Raw genomic sequence first — 17851 nt, forward strand, 5'->3', positions numbered from 1 at the left:
GTGACCCATCTAGTGGCCACTGCTGATAAGAGGTGCTTCAGGGTCCACTCCAAGTGGGAGAATCTCTGCCTCTCTCCTCTCCATGCAAACAAGGCAGACTGAGACCAGGAAGGATCCCATGAGCAGAAAGCCCTTTGAGAGCAATCGCCCCTCACATAACATATTTTGCAGTTTGCCACTTTGCAAACTAAGGAAAAATAAAAGCTTGTGTTTTCATAAAAAATTAGCAAGAGTGTGAAGAAATGCTGCATAAAAGGTGGTTTGCCTTGAGTGTGTCACATTCCTTTAAATCATTAGGAAGTGGCTCTGTGGCCTGAAAATAACTGCCAAACTCACGTGATGCAAAGCTGTCAGCCCCTCTGAAAGATGTGCACGAATTTTAAAAGTGTCAGAGAAGGCAGGTTTTGAGTCACAAATCATTGCTGATTCTCCACTAGGGATCTGAGCTGATTCTCTGCTCCCTTTCTCAGCCACGCTTTAGAGATGTCAGTACCCCATCCCCATTCCCGGCAAGGACCTTTCTGTCGGGGGTGATCTACAGCTACATGAGCACAGCGCATTATAGACTGAACCCAAATTAAAATTGTAAACATGTAAATCTCCAGCAGACAGGACTCTATTGTGTTAAAACATTTCAAGGTAATTTAAGCAAGAGAAGAAATCTATCTCCCTGTAAACTAGAACGTTTGTTTCCATTATAATTCCCTTTTTAAAATATTTAAGGGCTTCCCTGGTGGCGCAGTGGTTACGAATCCCGCTGCCAATGCAGGGGACACGGGTTCGAGCCCTGGTCCGGGAAGATCCCACATGCCGCAGAGCAACTAAGCCCGTGCGCCACAGCTACTGAGCCTGCACTCTAGAGCCCACGAGCCACAACTACTGAGCCCGCGTGCCACAACTACTGAAGCCTGGGCACCTAGAGCCCATGCTCTGCAAGCCACCGCAATGAGAAGTCCTGTGCACCGCAACGAGGAGTAGCCCCTGCTCGCCGCAACTAGAGAAAAGCCCACATGCAGCAACGAAGACCCAACACAGCCAAAAATAAATAAATAAATTTACTGAAAAAAATCATTTTTAAATCTGTCACGTGAACTTGGGTTTTGCACTTCCACCTGGATTCCAGAGCAGATTGTTTCTGTATTCTCCTGAGTTGCCATCTCTCCGTGTTCTGGCTTTTAAAGGTACACAGACACACTCGTGTACCTTGATGATGTTCCTTTAAATCCCCTTTATTCATAAGAATTCGCTGTGACAGGTAGGATTTTGTGGTTGAATCATCCTGGGAAAGCCCTCAAGAGCCTCTGTCAATTTGGAGTGATTTGGGAGATTATAGCCCCGAGCCCAGCGATCGTGGAGGGAGGGATCCCCAGGAAACCCTGGTCCCGGTTCCACGGCCCCGTCGCTGGTGGAACCGTGCGGCGAATATCGACATGAACGTGCAGATGAAAGAAAGCAGACACAGACTGGCTTCCGTTTCCTCCTGTTTCTTGCTGATGAGACAAGACAGGCTGTCCAGCCCACCTGTCCAGTCGGCTACCGCGTTGCTTAATTTCTGAGGTCTCCGCACGGCAGGGCAAGCGGCCTCCTGGGCTTGGCGGTCCACGGTCTCCTCCACCTGCCCTGCAGGGAGTCTGCGGCTGTTGCTTCGCCGCTTGTTTGCTTACCTGCCCACACACCGCACACCCCACGCGATGGGACAGACGCCTCAGGGCCCGTTTCCTGACTGCGTTCTCTGGCCACTGGAGCCAGGGCTGCCCCTGGGTGAGGCCAGGGCACCCACCATGTGGCAGGCTGGAAGTGCTGGCATCCACACCCCCCGGCGTGCGTCAGTCCAGCGCCACGTGGACCGGAGGGTCCTCAGCCCCGAGGTGGGGATGTGATTTGGAGGTTGGGGTCTTCGCTGGCCTCCAGAGTCTCCCCGCGGGGTAAACCCAGCCACCCACAGCAGGGGCCGCCTTGGCGACGCGCTCGTTTACAGCCAGCCTCCCGTCCTCCCGATGGTGTCCCCATCACCTCCCAGATAAACCACTGGCAGGGAGCCCTGTCTCAGATCTGCCTCTCAAGGAGGCCCACCCAAGACGTGGACCATCGCCCTTCAGACCCCCGAGCACCTGTGCTTAGGATGAATGGCCTTTCCCGCCCGGGTCCCTCCTTACCTGCCTTGTGGGTCTGCGTGTCCCTCAGGACTCCCTCAGTCGTCACCACTTGCCTCTGTGACCTCTCAGACTTTTCACCGGGCAGAGGAGTGACGCTGTCCCAGCTCTTGTCCTACAGAGAGCGGACACTCTAGTGGGTCATTGATGCTGCATGCATGACGGAACAGGCTGTGGAGACGGGACTGGGCCCAGGTTCTCACTGCACCACTCGCTGGCCTCTGCGGGCCTCAGCGTCCACGGCTGTGAAATGTGGGTGCTGCAGAAGATGATTCCGGCTCGTGTTGTGAGGACGATATGAAGTAACGGGCACGGAAGGACTGAAATGGCAGCTTTGGGAGCCGTGGGTAGGACTCCGCGGTGACACACGTCACCCTTAGTGCTTTACCTGCAGCGGTGACATGATGCATCTTCCACGCCTGCAGCCTCTGAAGTCAGCACGTGTCTCACGACCCACGGAAGCATTTCTTCTTTCTTGGGTGGAAACAAAACGATGCCTCTTACCGATGCTGCAACGTCTCAACCTCAGTGAAACACGGCGGGTCCATCTCCCGTCCAGACTGACGGATCTGGTCCCACGCACAGCGCGGCCATGCATACACGTGTCCTGCCCGAGGCGCAATGCCTTCTTCACCCCCGCTCAGAAACTCGGGTGAGTGGGCATGACAGTTGTACAGAGCTTTCTCTGTAAACCTCAAGTCTATTCTGATTTTTTATACATACATCATGCAGAAACTCCAATATCTGAACTACTATTAAAATAACAAGTTACCTGTAACACCTGTCTGCTGATAGCAGCACCGTGACTGAGAAGTTGTTCCCCTAGAGCTGAGACCGAGCATCTCTTAGACGTTTGTTTGCAACCCAGATTCCTTCCTTCCTTCCTTCCTGTTCTCTTCCTTCCTTCTCTCCACTTGACACGGAGGTCTTTACTGAGTCGGCCTCCCCGAAGCTCTGCTGGTCCCGGCGTCCAGGGTCTTATGCGGAAGGCAGTCCCTTCACGCGGCAGCTATAGTTGCACACAGCGAGTGCTTAGACACTCAGCAAGGCGGGGGCTGAGGGGGCTCCCCTGGGGTTGGCAGGAGAGGGGCTTTCACAGCAATTCGGGCCAGAAGAGAATCTTGCAGGGAGCATATAGTCCTCTCCTCATGGAGATTCACAGAGCACCTGCCTGCTCACTTGTTCACATCGGTTTAAGAAAAGCCTGAGATGTCTTTTTTTATAGTTTTCACATACGACCCCTAGTAAAGCACCCAAATTCATTATTGGCATCCTGTCACCAACTGGAGAGCTTATCCGCATGGCATCTTACCACTGATTAAAGCTCAGAAAAGAGCTATCACAGAGCTGTTCCTTAAAACCAGAGGAAGCATGAGACAGACCTCAGACGATGCTGGCGTGACTTGCCCCTGGATGCAGCACCGGCAGCTCCTGGTGCCCCGAGATGAGCAGGAATTCTGTCTGGGGAGCAGGGTGTGAACTCTCGCACACGCCGTCCAATTCCAGGCTCCCCCGCCATCCTCTGCTTCTCCGCTCACCCACCTGTCATTCACCAGCGCAGAGCGTGTGCCAGGAACCCAGCGGGAGTACCAGCCTGGGTGGCATGAAGACGAGTTAGATGCGTCTCCACCCCGAAGGAGTTTCAGGGTCCTGAAGTCTGTGGGCGTCTCCTCTCTCTCTTCTCCAGTGGGCGGTTTCTAAGTGTCTTCTCAGAAATGATGGCAGGTGCTAAGACGCAGAGATGACCAAGACACGCTCTTCCCTGAAGCAGCCTCCAGCATGGTGGGCGCATCACACAGACGTGGGTCATCGGTCCCAAGGGGTACGTGGGTGGGGCAGACCCAGCCCGGCTGCAGGAGAAGGAACACGAGGACTGGCCTTGCAGATCGGTGTGAATTTGCCAACGAGGCAACTTGAGAAAGGCTGGTCCACGGGGAGGAGCCAGGACCAGTGACGGCCTTTGTGTTGCTCTTGTGAGAAAGGACCACAAACTCAACAGCTTAAAATAATACAGATGTGTCGCCTCACGGTTCCCGGCCTCCCGAGGCTGCAGCCGAGGCTGTGGCTGGGCTGGGCTCTTCTCCCGAGGCCCCGGGAGGATCCACCTCCCGGCTCACCCAGGGGCTGCAGAATCCAGTTCATGCGGTTGTGGGACTGGCCTGTTTCCTTTCTGGCTGTTGGGGGGTCTTTCTCAGGTTCTCGAGACAACCGGCATCCCTGGCTGTGGCCACCTTCATCTTCAGAGCCAGCAGCAGGCCGAGTCCTCACACCGCGGATCTCTGGCCTCCCCTCCTGCCGTCGCTCCCGCTGCCAGCTGGAGAAAGTTCTCTGCTGTTAGGGGTCCCTGTGATGAGACTGGGCCCACCCCGCTGCTCTGAAATCATCTCCCCGTTTTTAGGTCGATGACCTCGGTCACGTCGGCAGAGTTCCCCTGCCGCGTAGCGTAGCATGTTCACAGGTACCGGTGACTGGGGGTGGACATCTCCTGGGGGCATTCTGCCCACCCCAGTGGACAAAGGCATGCAAGCGTGGACGACAGTGGTGAGTCAAGGGCACACCACGGGCCCTGCCGCTTCCCGAGACGGCCGCTCTGGGAGAAGGGCAGACGGCAGAGGGGGCATCTCTGGGCTGTGCCGTGAGCCGGGGTTGCGGGGTGGATGGTGCAGGAGCCAGAGCCCAGCATCAAGGGCAGGAGAGCCTGAGGGATCCTAATTTGGGGGCCGCCTGGGAGGTATCCCTGCGTCAGGCTCTGAGGTCAGGGGACTGGAGGCTTGCTGTGCTGCCTGGAGGAGCTGCCCGTGGCCCCTGGGGGACGTGTGGAGGACAGCCCGCGTGGCTGGCCTCTTCTTAACACGCCGGTGTCACACGGGATGAGAACGTTTTCCTGACGGCTTCACATTGTTTCAAAAGAGATGAAAGTGTTAGTTTCAGTCCCTGGTTTTATTGGCCTCCATTGCGATAAATTTTTAAAAGTCTAGTGTGCACCTGCGTTGGCAGGGTACCCTTTCTAGACAGAGTTGTTGCTGATTAGCTAAGACGCGCACTTGCCCTTTGAAGATTAAGTGGTTGAAAAGTCCGTGGCGGGGATGACTCGTTCACAGCAGGTTCTCCCCACCAGTCACCTCAGTCTTTCTTGGGTGAACCGCCCAGTGCTTTCCCCCACTGTTCTCCTTATAGACAAGTGTACGCGGAAGTAGCCGAGGGCACTGCTGAGCTGGGCTGGAATGCGGGGTCAGCAGGGAGAGAAGTGGTAAGTGCGGACGTGGGAGAGATGACGTTACCGTCGGAAGCCGCGTGCGTCTGGGAGGGCTTCGGCCGCCTCACGGCTGCGCTGAGGGCTCAGCACCTGGAAGGCTTCCCGGAAGAGGCGGGGGAACCAGTAAGTGAGTGAGCAGCCCCGGCCTCCCTGGCCACTAAAGCTTGCCTGGGTGTCGGCTGCGGAGGAGACACACAGCGCTCGGCCAGCTCTGGCAGACCGCCCGGCGGGACGTGCCCAGGAGCCTGGCGGCTCTGAGCTCGGGGCCACAGAGGATATGGAGCCGTGAGCCCGTGGAACTGGCCAGGCGGGGATGACGGCGCTCGCAGAGGAGCCGCCCCGAGCAGGCCCGGGGGTCCCTAAGGCACCTGCAGGCCCAGAGCCAGGCCTTCAGTCAGCTCGGTCCAGCCTCAGGTCACTGTTGTCTCTGACCCTGGGGGCTTCCCCCCCAGCACTTGGGGAAGACCTGGGCACTGCAGGGCGAGGGACGGCAGCACCGGGACATCGGCCAGGGTGCCAGACAGCCTCTGTAATCAGTGCCTCGGGGATTGTCTGGTCCTGTAGATGTTGAGCATATCTATAGGTATGGGTTCTTCCCACCAAAGTGTGACTCTTGGAAGAATCTCGAGGGAAGTATGCTGCGTGGAAAAAGCCAGTTCCAAAGGTTACATACTGTATCATTTGATTTATATAACGTTCTTGAAAGGACAGAATTATAGAGATGGAGAGCAGATGCATGGCTGCCAGAGGTTCAAGATGGGACCTTGGGGTGGGCATGGTTACAGAAGGGCAGCGTGGAGGACCCCGGTGGTGGCGAGCCCGTTCTGCATCTTGATGGTGGTGTGGATGCACAGACCTGCACTGAGTCGTCCACACGAATACAACCGAGACTGGGGGGCCGGGAACGTTGAATACAATAGGCTACACGTTTCACTGTCAGTATCTTGGTTGGACTATAGTTTCTGCAAGATGTCCCTGCTGAGGGGACACAAGGGATCTTTATTATGTATTACAAACGCGTGGGACTCTCCAGTGATCTCAAAATAAAAATGTTTAAGAAAGGAAAACTGTAATCCGTCATAGCAGATGTTGATGTTTTAACTTAGTTCTTTTCCATTCCCCGCACATCCCTTTAACCAGACCACAGGGGTAGATATCAGCTTCAGCATTTGCTGATGAGAATGGAGCGTGACCTGCACACCGGGGCCTTGGTAGGGTGCAGCTGCTGTGTAGTTAGAGCGTAAGCAACGCTGTTGTCATTGTTAGGGATGAAGGAGACGCGGCTGAATGTGCACGCGTGAGTGTGCACGCAGGAGTGTGCAGTGAAGACCAGCTTGAGAAAGAGACATGGGATCTCTGCAGTATTTCTTGAGGCCTGGTCTCTGCACACACACAACTCAGTGGCGAATCTGCCTCCGTCTAGTGAATTTGCAGCCGTGGCCTCAGCCAGACTGGTTCCTTCAGCAGATTGTTTCCGCTTGAGCGATGCAGGTAATTGCAGGATTGATACCTGACTGCTTCCGGCGAGGAACCTTCAGCCTTGTCTCCTTAATCATCTCCTTGGAATGCTAAGTTTTCATTTCTCTTTTTGGTCTTTTAGGTCCCACCCTGTTTTAACGATACAGTCCATACAAGATATAGCCAAGCTATAGTATCCACATTCAACACAATTACAGTGGAAATAAACCACTCTGGAAGACAGCGCCCAGAAATTATCACACAGAAAGTGAATACAACGGCCCTTTGTTATCATGATAATGAAATCACTACTACCTTAATACTCCTCGAACCTGGCCTTGCCACCGTTGAATTCCTGCTGAATAAACTGAGAAAAATACTGCAGTTTAGTCTCCAAGGAGATTCATCGTTTAATACAAACAACCGCTGCTTGTCTTGCTGTTGAGCAGGAAGGCGAGCAGGGTGTCTGGAGCTATGCGAGTGGTTGGGTTTCCTTTGCTACTGAAGATGGACGAGGGGCCCATTTTCTTCTTCTCTTAGCTATTACTTTGCATTCCGCTGAAGTATTAAATCTATATTTTGGAGAAGAAGAACTGCTAAGACTTTAAAAAATATGTTAATAGGCTGCCCCGTTCCCTGAAACAGGCCGGGCGCCTGTCTGCCGTGCTTTATTTAACATGCTTCACGAGTTGTTGTTTAGTTTAGATACTGAAGCAAACTAGACTATAAAATACTGTGCTGTAAATATAAACCTTTATGAACCTCACGGGATAGTCCTTCTAAAATATGACTTAAGACATTCCATTATTCAAGCCCATGAACTGAAATGTAGCCAGTGCCCTGAGTAGTAATTTGCCTTCCAGAACCTTAGACTGTAAATTGCCTTTGGCCTCTGCGCACCGAATTCTGAGTCTGGGTGCACGATGGTAACTAATGAAGTTTTCAAAAATAGTTTTTAAAAGGAGCTCAAACTCTTGCAGGCTGTGAGGGTCTTCTGAAATACACCTCTTTGGCTTACGGGCTGTTTTGGTTTTTTCTTGTTTAAAGAGCCACCGTATTTTACTGCGGAACCTGAGAGTCGGATTTTAGTGGAAGTGGAAGAAACCGTGGACATCGTGTGTGGAGCCGTGGGTGAGTGCGGGAGCCGCAGGGCAAGCAGCGACGTGGTGGAGGAACAGAAACGGCGTCTCCAGGGAGAGCCGTCCTCTGGACAGCGACAGGTTGACTGTGGTGATTAGAAACGGGGCCGTTGGCGTGGAGTGGAACTCAGTTGCTGGGCATGTAACCTGCAAAGCGGGGATAATACTCCTTACCCAAGGGAACAGCAAGGAAGCCTTCACCCTGTCCGTCCCAACAGAGAGAGATGAAGTCCTGTCCCTTTGCCTCCCTTCAGAGGCTCTGATTCTGCAAGAGCCCTAAGACTCGGGGCAGGAAGTTCATTCTCATCCGTGGGGTGAGCGGGACTGGTGACCACGCCCACTTGAGAGAAGAGAGATCGTTCCAACTTCTCAGATAGGAAATCTTCTGTTTTTCCACCCTCTCAGCTTGGAGTCGACTTTTCCTTTGTTACTCAGGGAATTCTACCTCTCGCCCCGAGCCTCCACCCCCCTCGTTGTCCCTGTGTTCCCATTACTTGTCCAGCACACAAGTAGTTACGCTAAACGCCCCGACAGAGACGGGCTGTCTGTGGCAATTTCACAAACAAAACTTCACGAGTCCTCTGGAGGTTGTCAAGTAAGGAAAAGGACCCTTTATGTTAACACCTGTTCATCTTAAGGGTGGGGTTTTTCTTCTAAGAGTTTGGCGGGCGAGGATTCCTAACAATTCTGTAAATCTTCATGACAGCTGCGTAAGGGAGCGATCGTTACGTCCCTCTATACATGGGAAAACACCCCTTAAGAAGCAAAGCTAAGTAACTCGCTCGAAGCGCAGTCAGGACCATGAAGGAGACACCTTCAGCTCCGCCCGCGGTCTGGCGCCGGGGCGTGGCTCACTGAGCCCCGGACAGGCAGCCTGCCTCGGGCCACGGGTTGGTGGAGACGGGATCGAAACCCACAGGCACCAGCTCCAAAGCCAGTGCTTAGGCCTGGACCCTGAGAGCCAAGGCCCTGGGACTCGGAACAGATACCACCGATCTGCAGGTCACTTTCCATTTCTGGGAAGGAGTGGGAGTGCCACTCAGGACAGTGTTGAGTGTCAGCGTAGAGAGGGGCGTCCGGCCAAGAGTCCCCTCCCGTCCCCTCCCCTCCCCTCCATCCACTGAGCCTCTGCCACAGCTGCTCCCGCCCAGAAGAGTCATTTCCTTACCGGTTCTGGTTCCCAGTCCCGCCAGCTCCCAGGGTGCAGTCTCCATCCCTGCTCTGCTTCTCTTCTCCGATGCTGGGGCTCAGGGCGGGAGAAGACAGGAATGAGAAGAGTCCTGTGAAGTTCAAGTGGAGATCTTTGCTGCATTGTTCTCTCTTCTCTATGAACACCAGCTTTTTACGGCCAGCAACTCTGTGAAAGTGAAGCTACAAAATATTTAGAGTGCTTATGTTTTAGAAACGAGAATCTACAATACTGTGGGGATAAGATTTCTGTTTATGACATTAAATCGCCCCAAAATAGATATACTCCTAGTTCCCCTATATACTAACAATTATTTTTCAATAAATGACAATGTTAGGCTCTCCCCTTGACAAGAGGTTGCTTTTCTGGCCTGATATCTGCAGAGTAAACTGCTTGTTAAGTACACGCTGATGAACATACGCTGAACGGGTCTTTCAGCCTTGCATGGCCATCATATAATTTACTTCTTCCTTTTGACAATGCAACTATAGCAGCATGTGAAGTGGTTATTCTTTATGAAAACTACATCATGTAATTGCTATTATGAGAGTTTACGTGGATTGCTTATGCTTTCACCTTGCAATGGATTTTTTTTTAATTTCCTGATTTAATGAAAAGTGACAGGAAGCATAATTTAGGCAAAGAACAGAATCTGAGAATACCTTCTCTTGAAATATTCCACGACATTAACTTTATTTATTAAGGAAGACATCTTATACCTACATAGCATCTTAAGGCAAGGGATTTGGGTGTGCCTTTCAGCATGAATCACATCAAGATATTTTATTTAAATTCATTTTCTATTTAGGGAGACTGAGGCACAGCGCCATCTGAGATCTAGAAATAAGCCCAGACGTTCTGCACTTCCCGCAGGGCCACAAGAAACACACTGTGCCCCCCGGAGCCCAGAACTCTTGTCTTGAGGGCCATGGTCTCGTTCCCTGGACGGGCTCCCTTGTCTACCCTCCCTGGATAACCTGACCCTGCTCAGGTCCAGGAAGAAGGAGAACAGAAGCAGTCTTCCTTCAGCTGGTTCCCCGAGGCTCCCGGAAAAGCCACCAAGAGGAGGAGCCCGGTGTGTCCCACGCAGCGAGGCCGCCAGGAAATAGTGCATCATCGCCTGGTTACCTGCACTGACCACACCCATTTGGGGGACGAGCAACAGAGGTCCTCGTGCTCCCGGGCTAAGGACAGTCCCTTCATCGACAACCTGGGTTCTTCCCCAGTGACCTTGTCCGCCGCATACGCCCCATCCGACCCTAGCCTCAACCTCCTTCCAGGTGGCGAGACCGCGAGCAACTCCAGTCTCACGGCCTGGAGGCCTAGGTCTGCCCCGTAACATCATCAGGATGAGGAAGGGACACCCAGGAGGGGCAGCTGGGCCCCGAGCCCCAGCGTGGCCCTCGCCCTCTTGGTCGAAGTCTTGGCTGTGATCTCAGCTCACTCCGCTCTTGGGTACAGGGTCGGGGGCCAAGGTGACTTCCTGCAGCCACAGCGTGGACCTCTCGTGTCTCCCCAGCCTGAACCAGATGCACCTCCTGTGCTTATCCCTTTACCTAACCGATCACTGCCCCGGCACGGCGCGCTAGCGGGTGGTCAGCGATATCCCGCTCCTTAGACAGAGCTGTTGCCAAGCCGGTGCGCGCTGGCACTGGCCTTAGTTGTGACGACGAGCAGCGAGCGGCTCTGTCCGCGCGCGCCATGGGCCGGGCCCCAGGAGGTACTCGTGTACTGACCCAATTAACCTTCACAGCCACCTTTGAGGTCGCTGTGACCCTTGTTCCCTGCGGGGACAAGGCGGGGTTAAGTGTTCTGCCGGGTGGCACAGTCTCCGCCCTGGTGACCCTTCCCCGAGCCCGCGAGGCAGAGACAGAGACCTTCCTCCCAGCCCTGCCCGAGGTCAGTCGTGGCCAGAACCATCTGGACAAGAGCACAGGCCGTGGGAAGAGCCGGAAGGGGCTGCAGCTGCCCCACACCGCCCCCTTCGCGCCTCTCCCTCCCCGTCTTCACATACGATGAGAAAAATGACGCCTCACAGGGCGCTTGGAGGGACGACTAGATGAGAAAATGCCCGTTGAAATACTGCCATTTAGCCCTCACGTAAGGAATTCTTGAAGCTTAACGATTTTTGTTTCCCTTCTGCACAGGGGCCCCTCTTCCCACCCTCCGGTGGTTCAAGGACGCGGTCTCCATCAACAAGCTCCAGAGCCCTCGATACCACGTGCTGTCGAGTGGAGGCCTGCGCGTCCAGAAGCTGCGTCCGGAGGACTCAGGAATCTTCCAGTGCTTCGCCAGTAACGAGGGCGGGGAGGTCCAGACCTACACCTACCTGGACGTCACCAGTGAGTACTACCCGCTGCAGAGCCGGCCTCCCCAGTCCTCGCCCCATGGACATGTCAGAAAACGCCAGTGTCTGTTCAGCCCGAGCACCCCCATCCCGGCGCTCCCCCCGGCCCTCTGGAGCCTTGACCTTCCCAGCCCTTGAATACACCGCTTTGCTGAGACATAGGAACACACTCCCCGTTTTTCTGGACAGAACTGGAAAGACGGTTAGTGAACAGCAGCTCATCCCGCGTCTTTCTCTTTGGATCTTTTTTCCATTTTTTTATATTCATTCTCTATTTTAGTTTTATTGAACAATTATAGTTCTTTTGTGACTTTCTTTTATTGTCCCAATAACAAATACTTTGGCACTCTGAAAAGTGAAGTAAAGGTAAAGGTTTTTATTATATTTGCGGGCTTTCTCTTTAACCTCCCATAGTTGCAATGTTGTTCTTCTAAAACGAAGTAGGATTTAGGGATTAGGGAACCCTGCCTTTCACGTCTGCCCTTTGGAAGCAAAATGCTGAGAGCCGCCGGAGAAAGCAGACTGGTCAGCGTGTGCGTGGCCAGTGGCTCTCATCAGCCAGAAGTAGGAAGGGACCGACGCGATCCTGAAATATTCACGCATATGTTTTGGTAAACTAGGGGTCATTTCCTCCAGCCTTGGCCGGGGGTCAAATTTCCCCTCCGTTGTGGAGCATAGGAAACCAGTATCACTTCAAGCAGCAGAGATAATACTGGGGACTTAAGCCAAAAACTGTGTTTTGATCCATTAGAATGATTTCAGCCTGTTTGGAATAGTGGATGTTGTAGGGCAGGGATGGGCAAGCTTTTTCTGTACAAAGCCAGATGGTGCCTGTTTTCGCCTTTGAAGGACGTGGCTTCCGTTGCTGCTCCTCACCTTGCTGTCGTAGCCTGCAGGCAGCGCAGACAGTTCTGAGCAGACGTGGCTGTTCCACAGAACTCCGTTTACGAAAGCAGGGACAGGCTGGATTAGGCCCAGGCTGGTGGTTTGCAGACGCTGCTCTCGGGAGAGACCCAGGGCAGATCACCCGATTTCTCTCAGACTCAGTTTTCTTTTCAAAATGGAACCCACCAGCCCAGTTCACAGGGTTCTTAGGAGGATCGGTTTGGAAATTTAAATGAAAGTGCTACTTCACCTGGTTACCATGACAACTGGAGAGTGAACAAATAAATGTGTGATAATGGTAACGCTGCGTGTCTGTTTTGTAAGTACAGCGTTTGGCAAAAGGGATTTTTTTTTAATTAAAGTACTTTTAGTGAAAGAACAATAGTGTGTAAAACAATCAATATTTATTCGTTCACTTAACAAACGTTTAGTGAGCACCTGTGTCAGCTACTCTGGGCCCGTGAGGCGCGGGGACAGAGCTAAGAGGATGCTGTGAAGAACAGGTTCTCGTGCTTCCAGGACAAGGGGTCCTGGGGGAGGGGAGAGACGGCAGAGGGCGCTGGGGGCCCTACAGAGGAAGACTAGGCGAGGCCCAGAGCGGCCAGGGAAGCTCGTTAGAGGGCGGGCGCAGGGGGCTGGGTTCTCTGAGATGAGAGGGTTATTACTGGAGCTGAGGCCTGCAGGTGGGGAGGACGCTGCCCTGCAGAGCCTTGGAGAGGTGCGTGCCACGGTGCAGGTGGGAGCTGCAGGGGCCCGACAGATGCGTGGAGGGACAGGCCGGCCCAGGTGTGTGCGGGCACAGAGGGGGCGAGTGGGGCCTCGCGGCTCTGAGGTGGGCACTGGCCGGGCGTCGTCTGAAGCTTTCAGAGGGCCTCCGCACCTGGTGTGGGGGCACAGTGAGGGGACGAGCGGAAGAGACCAGTCGGGGGGCCCCCACGTCATCCAGGGGTTCGCACCAGAGGTGGACGCCCAGCGGGGAGGGAGGGCAGAGGCGGGCGGCTGCCCCAGGGTCCACTGGGCCTGCCCGCTTCTGCCCCGGGGGCATTGGCCCAGGCACCCCAGGGACCCCGACACAGGATTTGGGCGCTGCAGGTCACGGCTGGGACTCAGGGGTTCTGGCTTAATCTTTTGCAAAGTAGTGCAGAGTCAGCGGAGTCCTCCCCGAAGCCGGCCCGAGCTGCCGCTGTCTTCCTGGGTCTGACTCAGGGCTGCTGGGAGCTGGAGGCCCGGGCGGCCCCCCGTGAACAGGAAGACCCAACGCTCCCCCCAGGGATTCTTCTCTGAAGCCCTTGGAATCTGGTCGTTTTAACTTTCAGAACGGATCCTAGGAAGTGTCAAAGTGTCATCTTCAGGACGATGTAGGATATTCAGAAACTAGCTTTTTCCTTTTTCTTTACCTAATGAAAGCAGCTTGTTTGATTTATCTAAATAAACATCTCTCTTCTCTTTAACGTCGGTCAAAAACAGTTCTTCCTGCTCTTCCCCACTTGTGTGTCCATTACGTCACGAGGCCGTATTTCTCTTCAGGCTGTAAACAAAGATGGTGATGCCTGGGAGACGGGTAGTGGAGGGCTGTAGTCCTCCTGAAAGGTTTTCATTTTTCATCGCTCAGTTATCTCTGTGATTAGCTCTGTAAAAGCCCAGGTGGATGACTCCACCAGGCTGGCTTGAGCGTTTCCGAGGGACGACGCACTGAATATTTCACTGTTCACCTCCTCTGCCTAGATGTCGCCCCAGCCTTCACCCAGCTTCCGGCGGACACCACGGTTACTGACGGGACGACAGCCGTCCTGAGCTGTGAGGTGTCCGGGGCTCCCAGGCCGGCCATCGCGTGGAGGAGAGGTAGGCGCTCGCACCTGCTGCAGGGCGCGGCCGACGCAGCAAGTGAGCCCAGCGGCCCCGCGTTGTGTTGGTCATTCTCACTCATTCGTTCGGTAAAGAGTAAAAATCCATTGACTGAGCACCCACCGGGGCCGATGCTAGGGGCACGGGGAGGGGTCAGACGAGCAAGACCCCTTAAGCTCTGTGCAGCTCACAGCCTAGAAGAGGAAGCACGTGTCTGTACGCCGTGTGAATGGTGCTGTCCTCCGTCAAGCCCTTCACCGGGTGCCCCGGGCCCGACGGGCTCTGGATTTCAGCTGCAGCTTCCCCTTTGTGAATGAAGGAGTGCTTCCTTGGTAATAGTCACAGTTACGACTACATCCGCCTTCATTTCTAAGAAAGTTGCTCTAGCACAGGATCGCCTGCGTCCTCCGCAGCTTGACGTGTGTGGCTCTCTTAATCCGACTGTAGTTTCAGCTCCTGTGAGGAGTCGTGTCACATCTTGGGCTCTTTGCAGCTCGTCTGCAGCCCTGTCCACACATTCAGCACACCTGCCACTAAACGAACAGCGCACATAGTCTGTCCTTAACGAACCGCGGCTGAGTTGGGTTCGTCCTCATCGATTAACTGGTCATGCTTAGGGGACTGTATCTGGGAGAAACGTCAAAACTTACATCTTTTTTCACTCCCAGAAAACCAGTCGGTGGCTTCCCAGCTCTCAGGTATGACTCGTGCACTGGGGCCGTGGCTTATGAAGATCCGGGAACCTACAGATTAATCAGAAAGAGGGGTTCTTTCATTTTATATATTTTCTTTTTGTCTTTCCTGATTTAGAAGGTAATAATGGCTTCATAGAGAAAGTTTTCAAATGCATACACGTATAAAGAAAACTCAGAATCAGTCACCCAAAGGAAACAATCGCATACATGGTTCATAACTTGTGTAACCAAATCTCTCAACATTGGACGAGTAGGATGCTCTTGGTTTCTGTTATTCTAAAGAACGCTAAAGCGAACTGCTTTGGTTACTTTTGTGCATCACGTTTCCACTTCCTTCTGATTATTTCCTCGCATTATCTTCTTGGGTGCGGCCAGAGCACTACCTTCTCTCGAACGTTGCAGTTCTCACGTTGCTGTTTTGTCTGTCGTCCCCAGGAAACCACATTCTGGCCAGTGGCTCTGTGCGAATTCCCAGGTTCACGCTCCTTGAGTCTGGGGGTCTGCAGATCACCCCTGTCCTAATCCAGGATGCCGGCAACTACACGTGCTGTGCAGCCAACTCCGAGGGCTCCCTGAACGCGTCTGCCACGCTCACCGTGTGGAGTAAGGACCACAGCCCGTGTGCAGCTCTCTGTTAATAATGGTTTAATCGGCGTGTCATCTGTGCTCGGGGATGTCAATATATGCCCTTGGACTCGCTAATCCAATCAAAGGAGAATCATTATTTTTACAACTAATTTGGAGAAATCTGTTGAGTAATTAATTTTCCAGCTTCTAAAAGAATAATTAGAAAATGTCTGCAAAGATTTAATGGGGACGTTTCAGGAGAGAGAAAAGATTAACTTTTTAACCTCAGTAGAGTAGGGATATTACCCCCAAAACTAGCTCAAATAAAAAAAAACCTGATAGGTTGGCTAATCTTATAAGCATCACGTAAGAAAAGTGGACCCAGGTTGAAAATCCCAGAGAAAGCATTTTTTCTATACTGTCATTATAGCCAACTAAAACATTCCTCGTCTATTAAATGTGGATGTTTCCTCTATGTTAGGAGAGAACTGAAGGATCTTTGTGGTTCCTCCAGCTTTTCTTTCTCTTTATTTTATCTATAACACGGGTTTCTGAAATGCAGAATAAATTGTCTTCCAGAACATAAGGATTGGATTACCAGGTGTTTAGCTTCACTGGCTGATAAACTTTTCTCTCTCTGCTTCATCCATACCTGTATCACTAAAAAATTATTGTTCAAAGAAGCAAGAGACAGTCAGTGCTCACTAATAGGTTTTTGTAAAGCCATCTATACGAGGAGAGAAATTTTTAACTTGCCTGAGTGACTAACTTGTTAAAATGCCATCCTTGAGGAAAACCTAAATTGTGCTTTGTTTCATGTCTGCTTAGCGTTTCCTATGATATAGTTGGTCCGCTTCGATAAATGACCCTTTCTCATTTATTAGGTGTTCTAAAAATATCACAAGTTTAAAAGGAATGAATCCAAATCCTCCAATATTGTTAAGCACTGAAAAAGAGCTTTTGTTCCATTTGGTGGTCTATTCTATCAACCACATCTGGTTCATCCAGTGTTCCCAAAAATTAACCATAAATTTAAAAGCTTGTGGAAAACTGATGTCTGCATCTCTGTAGGTCCCTCACCGGAAAATTTTGTGGATCTGCTGAGATTCAAAATTATAACAGCACTAGACTGGTTGGTGCAGTGCTGTGTGGGCTGCAGGGGTCTTCCCAGGCGTCCCCTACTCTGTTCTGTCCCAGCGTGAGTGTAGCAGCACCCCCTTTCATAGACAAGAAAACTAATAAGCTCAGAGCGTTTCTCTGGATGCCCCCCTGGTAAGCCGTCGGGCTGGGCTCTGAACCCAGTCTCATGGCTCCAAGTTCTGTCTCCTTTCCTGGTGCCCGAGCGGCGCCCTCCCGAAGGTGTGCAGCGTGGGGACACACACCCCAGGGCCGTCTCCAGGGCCTTGGCCCTGGCAGCTGTGGAGTGTCGGGCGGCCACAGGTCCGGACGATCTTGCAGGCCTGCACCTGGCACCAGGCCCCACTGCTTACTGGCCCCGTGGCATCAGGCAAGACCCTGTACTTGTATCAGTTTTCCTTCCTGATGACTGGGAAAAGGATTATCACAACCCTCACAAGACTGTTGTGAGGACCAAGCGAAACAGCATAAATGAAAGCACTTTGCAAAGTCATGACGTGCTGTGTAGACAGTAGAAATTACCAGAATGTTGACAATCTTGGGAAGGAATCCAGGTTGTAGAACCCGCTAACCGTCTGCATACGATCTTCCTTCTTGTTTCCTTCCGGAGTGTCTGAGGTCCGGGAGTGACCTGAGACGGGCTGGGGGAGGCGGACAGGCTTGGTTTCAATTCTCTGAACGTTTCTGGGTGCTTTCCATGTGCACTGGTTTTGCCAAGCTAAGAGAAAACTAGGAGGTTTTGATGTCAGATGACCAATTCGTCACCCCCGAGGGAGGAAACGCTTAGGCACATAATCTTGTCTGAGTCGCGACTTGTGTCTTTCCAGATCGAACGTCCATCGTGAACCCTCCGGAGGACCGCGTGGTGATTAAGGGGACCACGGCCACGCTGCACTGTGGGACCACCCACGACCCCCGCACTTCTCTCCGGTCAGCTCGGTCAATTACAACGTTTGGGGCTCATTAGTATTCTGGGAGCTGGGGAACTGAAGTAGAGATGAGAAGGGAGAATTTCAGAAACTTTGATTCCAGCCACAGATCCCTGATTAGAGCATCTTACAGTTCTGGGCTCCATCATTAATCACACAAACCCCATTTTCCACTCCAGCCTTATGTATTATTTACAGTGAGCTATGTTCCACTTCATGACTTCAATACAGCTTTTCATGATTTTTCTGCC

The 17851-nt window shown here is 52.7% G+C and overlaps 1 protein-coding gene across 1 annotated transcript in view; it reads left to right on the top strand.

Moving 5' to 3' along the window:
* Positions 1-17851, top strand: part of SDK1 (sidekick cell adhesion molecule 1) — a gene marked incomplete at both ends in the record, with an annotated part of 814918 nt that overhangs the window by 588446 nt on the left and 208621 nt on the right. The window contains 5 exons of the mRNA XM_082671251.1: positions 7915-7998; positions 11343-11537; positions 14153-14269; positions 15403-15570; positions 17499-17601. Coding sequence (XP_082527377.1) covers positions 7915-7998; positions 11343-11537; positions 14153-14269; positions 15403-15570; positions 17499-17601 — 667 coding nt within the window. The remainder of the gene's footprint in view (positions 1-7914; positions 7999-11342; positions 11538-14152; positions 14270-15402; positions 15571-17498; positions 17602-17851) is intronic.

This window comes from Grampus griseus (genome assembly GCF_964374135.1).
Source record: "Grampus griseus genome assembly, chromosome: 14".
Classification (NCBI taxonomy): Eukaryota; Metazoa; Chordata; class Mammalia; order Artiodactyla; family Delphinidae; genus Grampus; species Grampus griseus.